Raw genomic sequence first — 13,003 nt, 5'->3', positions numbered from 1 at the left:
TGGAGTAGCATCAAGTTTCAAATAAATCTATCGTAGTTGATTCACAACGTCAGAAGCTACCGTGATAAATCGAGAACTTTAATGATGACTCGTGCGATTAGTTTCGCATATTTTCGGAGCGGAACGCGTTCTATGTTTAACGGACTCAACTCGAGGTTCTTCGTGACGTGTCCAACAAGAATGCGAGTAATGCCACCGTCGGTGATCCGAATGAGCTTTGAATACAAAATATCTTCCGTCCCGAATCGCCTCGAAGATCGCGTGGAAGATACCATTGGGGCTTCCAAGGAAGAAAAAGCGACTATGGGTATCATCGTCTCGTATAGACGATACAATGTTCAGGATACACATGGTCGCGAGTGTCTTCGGACATTCGTAGATCTAGAACTCACGCACGTATTTCGATTAATCTTAAACGATACGGAATATTTCGCTTACGCATATATAACTAAACAATACATTTTTACGTTTTCTCTATTGCACAAATAAAAATTTCAGCGATCCTTGGAAAATATATCATCTTCATGATTGTTTTGAAATAAACTTTATGATATATGTTTTAAAGAAAAAACTGAACTTCGGGAAATTCAAAGAAACATTTCGTATCGTTCAAGATGAAAAAATCGAAACAAATGAATAAATTTTTATCTCACCATCTATCTATCGCTATTCTGTCTATTGTCAATCTGTGTCCTACTCTGGTAAACTGTGTTACTATCGGTGCTCTCGCGATGAAATCACCTTTGTTTCTCGTAAGAAAAAATACGCTGGATATTATATATTCGAATTTACACGTAAGTAATAATAATTACTGGAGATTACTTTATTAAATACAATAATTACCGATATATGATAATTATCGTATATAATAATATAATAACGCGTTTGTCGACGTCACCCTAATTGGTCATTGAACTAAGCTCGGCACACTGAGGTTTACTACTTATTATTGTTGATTGTACATCGAGACACCTGATACGTTCTTACGAACTCTTTATTTGCGCGCTCCTCGATTCAGGCGGTATACGAACGTCATCATAATTTAATCGATGTTTAAACTATAAAGAATAATCTTCATCCTAATCTTCAAGACACAACGTCGTTTGGTCCTTCGCGTTATTCTGGGAATGATTTTGCGGCGGATTGACACGTTTTCTACAAGACAGATCCACCGATTCTCTCCTCGCTCGTAATCAAAGCGTCATAATTCGAATAGTGTGTTATCTCTTAATGCTCGTTACAGCATCGTTACCTTCCGATGCGCCAAATGAGAGACCCTAATAATTCTCGTGCCAACGAAACTTATCAGATGTTACGCATATATACATGTTGATTGTGATCGATAAGGCGCCGAGGTATGAAATTACACGAGCCACCCGAGCGGATCGAGATCGATCGATCATCCTATTTAGTCGAGCGGGACCTTTGACCTTCGCTAGGCTCTCACTGGGACTCGGTGCGAGGCCTTAGCTTCGCCCTCGCTGTTACCAGGAGATTGCTCGGTGGTTCCATCGTCGCCTGCGATTGCTCTTGCTACAAACAGACAATTGCTCATTCATTGCCAGTCCTATTCAAGCTGATAAAAAAATTGATCGGAAGTACATCGTTATGTTATATTTGCATTCGACTTGACAATTTAAAGAGATACCAGGAATGAATTACAACATCAAACAATCGAAGATTTCAATATACATATATTAAATGTGAACAATATCGAATCAATTTTCGAAATTTGAGAAAATAATTAATTTAAGTTGTTTTGTATGTATAATCCCAGCAAAAATAGCTGAAAATCAATATTGACAAATATATCCACTTTTGATGTATTTTGAGTAAGAAATTGTGTGGAATATTACAACTTGATTTTAGCCACAGCTACAGAGATGTATTTTTTAATATTTATTGCGTTTTTACTGAAATATTCCGAATTTTGTTAATCGAAATTATTAACTTTTGGCAGAGAATTTCGCCTTGTGTCAGATACATGGCTAATTTTATTGAATTATATTTAATATCTTTTTAACCAGTTAGTACTTGTATAATATTATTTGACCAAATATTTCCTCTGTATCTAAACTTTTGCAAATTTTAAACAAATTCTGAATATTATTTCCATGTGTTTTTGTCATTTGAATCGACGTGGTTATACGTTTCCCATAAGAACACATGTTAATTCGGTGCAAATTAAAACCTGATAACTTGTGAACGCTTTAGTGCATCGATTTAAAAATTGTACTGAAGATTCTAAACATATGTAAAAACATTCTGTACAATTTTCATTAAATTCTCAATATTTTGAAAATAGGTACAAAACATCCTTAAATGTGAACAATTTCGAATCAATTTTCGAAATTTGAGAAAATAATTAATTTAAAGATTATTCTACATAATATACATATTCTTCTAAAGATTTAAAAATGTGACATTTTAAAAGAAACGAGAGATTATCTATAATTTTATATATATCAAATTACCGTTAATTGAATGTGTCTTGCTCTTTGCTCGATCGCTCTTTGCAAAGCAGTTCTGGGATCATCTCTATAGCTTTCTTCTCGAATTCTTTCAGCTTCCCTTCTTGATGCAGCTTCCCTATGTTTCTCCAGAGCACGTTGCAATTCGCTTTTCTGATTCAAGACATTTTTGCCACTATGGAGAGAAAAAAGCGCATATTTACTTGATAATTAATTTTTATTCGAGCAATTTTTTCCAATTAAAATTTTTATTGAAGTAATAAGTTAATAAAAGTATTTTTAGCAAATAAAAGATAAAACATTTCTGAAGGTATCGAAAAAATACAAAATAAGAAAGAATTACACGAACGAGAAGAAAAATATAAGTCAATTGAAATATATACTATGGGATTACATTGTTATTCGCACGTGGAATGTGCGTGGATTGAATATTGCGTGCTAAGATAAAAATCAGCAAGCGTGAACCGCTTAATTTCATCGAAGCGTGAAGAATCACACAGGTGCGTCGAATACGCATATTAATTATAGATAGTACGTACGCGAAATATATAATTATATTAATTAAATATTTCGCAAAGCTAAGTGATAAAATAAATATACTCGATATTACTTGTTTGACCGCGTAACTGAAGGAAAATCGGCACGAGAAATATTTTTCCGAAGCAACATCCTTCTCTCTCATCCGGCTCTTATATATATTATATAATCCCTACGATTTCTGAACACGCTCGAATTCACGTATGATGAAAATGGATTTGTTATGGCCCACGAGATCAGCTTTCATCAGGAACTTTTCCACGCTGGTAATTGGCTTTCCATTTTTATCACGGATATTATATTTCTCGCGATATTAATTAATCCTCGTATACTTATAAAGGCATGGAGAGGCAGGCAAGAAAACATTTACTTTCGGGATTACCTTTCGTTCAGAGTTTCTTTTTTGCCGGCATTAAAAGAATTTTTTTTCCCATATTTAAAAAACACTCATTAGAAAATTAATGAGATATTCGAAGAAACTTTAAACTGATAATTGATTTTATTAAAAGAAAATTTAATATAACTTTAAACTGATAATTGATTTTATTAAAAAAGAAAATTTAATATAACAATTCGAAAGTAGAAAATTTATAAAATTTCGCGATTAATTAAGACCCTGGCATAAAAGGAATGAAATGCTAAATAAGAATACGATATTTATCACGATGAAAAACTTTCTGTTATAAAAAGGTACTCGCATTTGAAGAAATTTTTTCCAATGAATTAATTCTTCTAAAGAAAAGAGACAAGAAAAATTTTGAAGTCATTCAACTCACATTTTCTGATTGAAGAGTAACTCTCTGTGCAGATCCTTATGATTAGTGGAGATAAGGCAAGGATTATATGGTTTCCTCGGCAAAATTAAGCCGTCTGGTCCCATGTGAGGAGCCGGTGGCGGAGGCGGTACGCCCAGAACCGGTGCCATTTTTTTCTCTGAAAAAAAAATTAAAAATTTGATAAATAATCCATTCAAAATTAAAAATCGAATATCGTATACGATAATTACATATATTACTAATTGCTAATAAATCTCTAACCCTCGCCTAAGGAATGAAAATGTTCACTTCAATTATAATTTGAATCACTTTGTTAAGAATTTAAAGAAATAAATAAATCTTCAAGTTCGTAAAATGTACAATTATATTAAAATTAAAATAATTTTAATATAATTGTATTAAAAGATAATTGAATTAAAATAATTTTAATATAATTAAAATTATTTTAATTTTAATATAATTGTACATTTTACGACTTGAAGATTTATTTATTTCTTTAAATTCTTATATAATGAAAATTATTTTTAAATTCTTAGAAAGAATTAGAGGCTGCATCGAATGAACCTTTTAACGAAAATGTATTATAATGGAAATAATGAACAACAAGTAATCTCAATCACTATAAATGGTGCTTAATAATTATTCACCCTCCAGCAACGCCACTTTCGCCCTGACCGAGCTCTGCTCGCACATCGTAGTTGCACGTATCGCGACTGAAACATTCCTCCTCGAGTGCACGAGAGACATATCAAAAAGAAAAAGAGAGAGAGAGAAGTTCTATATATTTTTGCGTAGGGTTTCGCGCATATAACTGCGCTAATAGGATCTCGGGGAAACACGCGCGAATGAACGGTAGCCTCTCGCAGAACTCAAGGTGAAATAAACGATGCCGTTTCCGTTACAATCGAACGAGGTCGAGCGTTTTAACCCTCTTTTGTTAGACTTACATTCAAACTATCTTTAATATCCGTTTGAAATGCAATGAGCGAGGCAAGCGTATGTAATCCTGGCTCAACAGAAGCGATTCTAAAAATATATCACGGTATTGACGATTAAACAATTAGCGATATCGATAAATGCCAATCAACGTTCATAATATACAGGTGATTCATTTTAATCTTAATAGGCAAATATTTTGAAAAATATGCGAGATACGAAAAAATATTTCAGACAAAAGTTATATGGTTTTAAGGGGGTCATAAGATGGTGTCATTAATTTGACCTTAAATAGTTACTTGCAGGGCACGTGAAAATTACCTTCAATTTTTTAAATGGAACCGCCTACTTTTTATTACATGTTCTTGTAGCTTATCTCGAGAGCTTTCCAAAACATTATAATTAACTTAGTTTTCATTAAGTACTTTCCGAGTTATGAGACTTGAAATCCTTTCTTAATTTTACATAAACTGTAAAATGTCTTGTAAACTATTCATTTTTCGATTAACTTATCTTAATAGTTTTATGTACAAAATAATGAGAGGAATTAATTGGTGTAAAGAAAACACATAGTTGTTTCGAAAAAAATATGTAATTTGCAATTAACAATTACATATTTTTTCTTAAAAATAACTATGTGTTTTCTTTACACCAATTGATTCTTCTCATTATTTTGTATATAAAAGTATTAAGGTGAGGTAATCAAAAAATGAATATTTTACAAGATATTTTACAGTTTATGTAAAATTAAGAAACGATTTCAAGCCTCATAATTCGAAAAGTACTTAATGAAAATTAACTTAATTATAGTATTTTGAAAAGCTCTCGAGATAAGCTACAAGAATAAATAGTAAAAAAATAGGCGGCTCCATTTAAAAAATTGAGGGTGACGTTTACGTGACTTTCACGGAATTATTTAAGGTCAATGACATCATCTTATGTCTCCTTTAAAACCATATAACTTTTGTCTGAAATATTTTTTCATATCTCGCATATTTTTCAAAATATTTGCCTATGAAGATTAAAATGAATCGCTCCTGTATATAAGAAATAATTATAAGAGATAATTCCTGTATATAAGTAGAAAGAGTCGCGATAAAAGGGAAGTGATTGTAAAAATATTTATTTTTTTAAATATTCTACTTCCGTTCCCTTTACGCGAGAAAACGCAACACATGTTTTCAGATAAAAATCATTTTGAAATCGCCTTTAAAACTTTACGCCAAGACGCACAAGAACTCGGGAGGACGTATTGTCGTTCCGCGTCACGATTTTCTCTATCAACATTTATTGTTAAATTCGCTTCTTGTTCTGACAACAGTCCAGATCCTATGGACAACTGGACACATTGAATACATTTATGTATTTATTTTTATTGTATAGTTTATTCAAGATACTATAGTCGTTTTAATAGATCAATATGTCGTTTCTACGTGAGTTTACCTAGATAACGTTATAAAATAATAAGTTAAATTGAAAAGTAAAAATGAGGTATGTCGGTCGACGATTATCAATCTTATTTTTAAATGAATCTCAATTGATAGAAATTCGTAGATAACATTTAATTATAATTAAATTATACAAAATTATGATATTTTAAATAATATTAATAATTGCGTAGGGAAATAAAAATAAAATAGTAAAATAGTATATAATTAAAATAGTAAAATAATTAAAATAGTAAAATAGTATATAATTAGACATAATAATTAATCAAAAAAAGAAGAAATAATTCAGAGAAAATCGTGATTTGGCTAAAAATTTCTTGCAAAAATGCAGACGTAAAATATTTCACATTATTCGTAATGTATTCCTATTACAGGAAGTCGAGTAAATTTATTTCGAGCCACCCAATGAAGCGTTCGATCGAGGCGAGAAACCAGGTCGCGAAAGTAAGTCGATGTTTCGTTCGCGTGCATCGTACGGGCTGCATACGCGATTTTATGGAAATCAGATGATAGGAGCCATTTGAAAAAGGAAGCGCAAAGGAAGTCAGTATTGAATTGAGTGAACTTTAAATCCTTTAACATTCTCAGAAAATCATTACATTCAGAAAATAAGTTTATCTTCAATTTCACTATTACAATAAATTCGCGAAATTTTAACAGTATTAAAAAAAAATACCTCGTTTTGAAAAAACATCAGTTACAAACACATTATTTTCGTTTATTTAAAAAACCTGAAGTGATTTAACGAATTGGACAATATCCCTTAACCGGTCGTTCACCGATGCATCGACTATGCTATTTATTTATTCGCAGAGTCATTGACTTGCCGTCGCAGGTCATTGATCCGAATTTTTGAAAGCGCGAGATAACGCGAGCAGCGCATGTATATGTGCGATGCATCAATACTGTAGATAAGCGTACAGCATCGAGATAAGCTAAATATTTGATAATTAATACGAATGTAAATGTAGTTATTAACGATGATAGAAATACAGGTATATTTTATTATTTTATTTAGTCCCTTTTTTGAAAGTGTCAAAGATATATTCAAGCGATAGGGTTACTAAATTTTATGAATCCAAGTTTTATACAAGATATTATGAATAATAATTATGGCGTTTATCCAACAATAATATTTATATAATAAATAGTATACATATAATAACGAATTTTATTTAAAATTATCCTTTTGCAAGATTCCTTTTCAGGACATCTTAATAATAATTTGCTTTAAAAATGTTTTAATAATTTAATTTTTTAAATTATTAAATTTAAAAAAGAAATACTATTATAGTTATTCGTCGTTAATTTTTATTTAACTAAAAAAAACATTAACTACTATATATCATGTATTGAATCTATGTACGAATCAATAATATAAATTAGTCTTTTTATGTTTCGATGTTTTGATTTTATTGAATTGTAACGTATTTCGTCGAATACTGAATTAAATGCGTAGAAGCATGATGCAGAAAGATGACGCCGTACGATGACAATTGGACGTCTGTTATGCGATTATTTGCTTATGTCACATGTCATCAACTTCGCGAATGTCACTGATCCCGATCCGATTTAAAGATAAAAAATTGCACACACAAAACTATTTAACACATTTTCATAAAATTAAGAGTGTCAAAAAATTCTACGTCAATTTATAATAGTGATTGATATTACATCAAAGCATTTGTGAAGACTCGCAATTATTGCAAAAAATTTCCGCTTTCACTTTTGTTCTGTGGTACATATATAATCCAATAATAATAATCAGATGTAATTATGCTTATATCTTATATAATTGTTTAATATATATTTTATAATAATGTATTAATAGAAATTAAAATTTAATTTATTATTTATTTCAATATAATTATAAATAATTAAATTTAATATTTATTATCTCGTCTTTTATCAAATGTAAATTTTAATAAATGCTAAAGAAATCTCGCTAGGGACTTGAAAATACACGATCGACGTCATGACGTTTGCTATACGTGCAAATCTTATAAAACGTTCTTTTGTCGCCATTCATATGCAAAGTTGAAAGGAAACCGACACTGATAATGCAAAGACGAGCAAAGTGCATGCAGGTAACAGGATAACAGAATTATAAAAGAGTGCGCATATCATGTTTGCCATCTTGTTGCATCTCGACAGAGAGACGATTGAATTTCGATCAGCTCAATAACCCGTAGTATACACGGTGACATAGTTTATCTGCTATTACTACAAATGCGATTACGTTTTAATTTGACGTTCCGTAATTCACGCTACAATTGCGAATCGATAAGATACCATAATTTATCTAACAATAAGATCTGTCAATTTGCGCAATCTTTTCAAGCAATCGCATAACTGGCATTCTTCCAGAATTAACTTAGGTAAGTTTTATAGAAGAATCTCAAAATATGACATATTTATAAAAATCCGCGAAAAGAAATTTTGATAAATTTTACAGGAAAATCCAAAAGTTTATATATTATTACATAAAATTACAATATATTACATAAGATTACAATATGATTATTAAATTTTTTATTCATTTTTATTGAATTTATCGAGAGTTAAAAACTGAAAAACGAATTTATCGTCAAAGATTGAGAAGAAAAAATATATGAGAAAGTAATCGAAATATAACTTTACACAAATAAATTATTTCAACAGACAAAGTTTCATTCAAATAATCGAGATTCCAAAACCCAAAAGTTTCATTCAAATAATCGAAATTGTGAAAATCCAAAAGTTTATGTATTATTAATTACATAAAATTACAATATATTACATAAAATTACAATATAATTATTAAATTTTTCATTCAATTTTATTGAATTTCTCGAGAGTTAAAAACTGAGAAACGAATTTATATAATTTATTTAAAGAGTGAAAAGAAAAAATATCTGAGAAAGTAATCGAAATATAAAACTTTACATAAATAAATTATTTCAACGGACAAAGTTTCATTCAAATAATCGAGATTCCAAAATCCCAAAGTTTCATTCAACTAATCGAGATTCTGAAAATCCAAAAGTTTATATATTATTAATTACATAAAATTATACAACATATTAAATAAGATTACAATATGACTATTAAATTTTTCATTAAATTTTATTGAATTTCTCGAGAGTTAAAAACTGAGAAACGAATTTATATAATTTATTTAAAGATTGAAAAGAAAAAATATCTGAGAAAGTAATCGAAATATAAAACTTTACACAAATAAATTATTTCAACGGACAAAGTTTCATTCAAATAATCGAAATTCCAAAATCCAAAAGTTTCATTCAACTAATCGAGATTCTGAAAATCCAAAAGTTTATATATTATTAATTACATAAAATTATACAACATATTAAATAAGATTACAATATGACTATTAAATTTTTCATTCAATTTTATTGAATTTCTCGAGAGTTAAAAACTGAGAAACGAATTTATATAATTTATTTAAAGATTGAAAAGAAAAAATATGTGAGAAAGTAATTGAAATATAACAACTTTACACAAATAAATTATTTCAACAAAGTTTCATTCAAGTAATCGAGATTCTGGAAAGCTCAACCTCTTCTTTGTTTCGTTATTCAACAATTCAACCGACACTTTCGATAATGAATTCGCGTGCTCCCGACGTGGGCGGTCCTTATCACCGCGAGGGAACCGTATCGGATGCGGATTGTTGGATTTTACGAGCGAAAAGTGAATTTCGCACGCGGGGCGCGACGCTGTTAATCGCGTGCGGAGCGAAGCGCGTTTTACAGCCGCACGAAACGACGTAGCCAGTTATTCTCGAGACATTAAAGTTATATGTGTACGGGTGTGTCCGAAATAATAACGAGCCTCGCGAGATCCGAATCGAAAGTATAGCAATCGCAAGGTGTCCTTTAACGATACTTTCTTCGATCTCTCAATAAGGAAAAAAATCCCAACTCTCACTTTCGATCTCAACAACGGCAATTATTAGCATTCAATGCGATCTGTCAAACATTTACGAAGCTATGAAAATCCTATCTATAAATTTGGATTTTATTAATAAATCCGTTCAATGTAAAGTCGATTTTTTCTCTTAAAGAGAATTTCTTTCTCGCACCAGTACCTTACGATTTTTTTTATATTAAATATTCATTAAATTCGACAATCTCATGAAAGTTTTCAAAACAGTTTCGCCAGTTTAATTTTCGGTATCAAACAATAATGTTTCGTTATTCAATTGCAGATTACTTGGTAAAATTTAGATCGTGATAAAAGCTTCACGAAGAATAATGCACGGGTATTGAGAAGAAAAAAACACGATAAAATGATAAAAGGTAGCATTATAATTAAATCAGTTTTTCTGTACAATTAGTTTCTTTCATGGAACGAGGTCACTTAATCGCGGATTTCTCGAAAGGGCTCTAAATTCGAGAGAAACGCGCGGCGGTCAAAGTCATAATAATTAAGATTATAATCGCGGTTACGGTATAATCGTTAATTATTCATTAACAATTAAAATGTAATTACGAAATTACCCGCGTATCGCGTATTGTAGAGGTAATTAGGGTTATTCTTCAAGTCTTCTAAAGAAAGATGATTAGACTCTCGTCTAAACGCGAACGTGTTTACGCTTTCAATCATTTCATACGTTACGCCGATCGCGGATTAAATTAAACATGACATAATAATCTAATAATCCGCGACACGATACAAACTCAAGGTATTCTGTTGTACTCTAGTCTCTTCCTCCTTCCTGCTTTCACCGTCGAGCTTACCTAACATTATCACTGTTACAAGCAATCGGTTTCTTGTTAAACAGAAGATAAAACTGCAATATTCAAAGTATCGTTCACAAAGCAATCAATAGACATTATAAAACTGCCGTAATATATATAATCGTCCAAACAACTTTATTAAATAAACCATAAAAATGGAAGGGAAAAGTATAATAGAAAGAATGTCTTTAATGCTTATAAAATAGACGACAAAAAAAAATGTTAATACATTTTAATAAATCTCTCTAATAAATAAAGATCGGTATATTATTTTTTCTCTGAATAATATTCGCGGAATGTTTCAACGTTCTTCGTATAATTTAAATGAGATATTTAAATTCAATTAATTTTCTTCATCTCTTATTAAGGATGTTTTGTACCAATTTGCAAAATATTGAGAATTTAACGAAAATTGTACACAATGTCCTTACATATGTTTAGAATCTTCAGTACAATTTTTAAATCGATGCACTAAAGCGTTCACATGTTATAAGGATTTTAATTTGCACCGAATTAACATGTGTTCTTATGGGAAACGTATAACCACGTCGATTCAAATGACAAAAACACATGGAAATAATATTCAGAATTTGTTTAAAATTTGCAAAAGTTTAGATACAGAAGAAATATTTGGTCAAATAATATTATACAAGTACTAACTGGTTAAAAAGATATTAAATATAATTCGATGAAGTTAGCCATGTATCTGTCACAAGGCGAAATTCTCTGCCAAAAGTTGATCATTTCGATTAAGGATGTTTTGTACCTATTTTCAAAATATTGAGAATTTAATGAAAATTGTACAGAATGTCCTTACATATGTTTAGAATCTTCAGTACAATTTTTAAATCGATGCACTAAAGCGTTCACATGTTATAAGGATTTTAATTTGCACTGAATTAACATGTGTTCTTATGGGAAACGTATAACCACGTCGATTCAAATGACAAAAACACATGGAAATAATATTCAGAATTTGTTTAAAATTTGCAAAAGTTTAGATACAGAAGAAATATTTGGTCAAATAATATTATACAAGTACTAACTGGTTAAAAAGATATTAAATATAATTCGATGAAGTTAGCCATGTATCTGTCACAAGGCGAAATTCTCTGCCAAAAGTTGATCATTTCGATTAAGGATGTTTTGTATCTATTTTCAAAATATTGAGAATTTAATGAAAATTGTACAGAATGTCCTTACATATGTTTAGAATCTTCAGTACAATTTTTAAATCGATGCACTAAAGCGTTCACAAGTTATAAGGATTTTAATTTGCACCGAATTAACATGTGTTCTTATGGGAAACGTATAACCACGTCGATTCAAATGACAAAAACACATAGAAATAATATTCAGAATTTGTTTAAAATTTGCAAAAGTTTAGATACAGAGGAAATATTTGGTCAAATAATATTATACAAGTACTAACTGGTTAAAAAGATATTAAATATAATTCGATGAAGTTAGCCATGTATCTGTCACAAGACGAAATTCTCTGCCAAAAGTTAATCATTCCATTAATAAAATTCGGAATATTTCAGTAAAAACGCAATAAATATTAAAAAATACATTTCTGCGCTGTAGCTAAGATCAAATTGCAATATTCCACACAATTTCTCATACTCAAAATACACCAAAAGTGGATATATTCGTCATTGATTTTCAGCTACTTTTTGCTTGGATTGTACATGCAAAGCATCCTTAAGGTCGACAACTATGCATCTTGACCGAGTCTTATTATTTAATTAAATAAAGTAAAATTTTATTATCTATTTTTAAATCTCGGGACGCTAATTAATTAAGAAAATTTCATTTCCAATAGTTCGTTGTTTAAAAAAAATATCGTCAAAGATATCTCTTTGGAAAAATAATTTACTCCAAATTAATGAAGTTCGATATTATATGAATCGTGCACGGGCCGATAGGAAAATTATAGGAGCAAGGGGGGTCATTTTAACTTCCGAACTACATCAAAGGATTAATCTTCCGAGAGAGAAAAAAGGGGGAAGAGAGAAGTAGAGTGGTGGGGAGCGTCCTGTTCGGAGAGATATGCGGATGACGCGGTGAATCTCGAATTAACGAGTCGTGTG

General features: G+C 30.4%; 1 protein-coding gene across 1 annotated transcript in view; it reads right to left on the bottom strand.

Moving 5' to 3' along the window:
• Nucleotides 1-250: 250 nt before the first annotated feature.
• The window catches only part of LOC105252543, a 67,065-nt gene continuing 54,312 nt past the window's right edge, over nt 251-13,003 (bottom strand). The window contains exons 6-8 of the mRNA XM_025406836.1: nt 3,785-3,941; nt 2,475-2,646; nt 251-1,533 (exon numbers count right to left, since the gene is read on the bottom strand). Coding sequence (XP_025262621.1) covers nt 1,444-1,533; nt 2,475-2,646; nt 3,785-3,941 — 419 coding nt within the window. The 3' untranslated portion in view covers nt 251-1,443. The remainder of the gene's footprint in view (nt 1,534-2,474; nt 2,647-3,784; nt 3,942-13,003) is intronic.

The sequence above is a fragment of the Camponotus floridanus genome, unplaced genomic scaffold (genome assembly GCF_003227725.1).
Source record: "Camponotus floridanus strain SB8 unplaced genomic scaffold, Cflo_v7.5 scaffold157, whole genome shotgun sequence".
NCBI lineage: Eukaryota > Metazoa > Arthropoda > Insecta > Hymenoptera > Formicidae > Camponotus > Camponotus floridanus.
The sequence above is the reverse complement of the archived record's forward strand: the minus strand, read 5'-3'. Positions and strand labels throughout refer to the sequence as shown.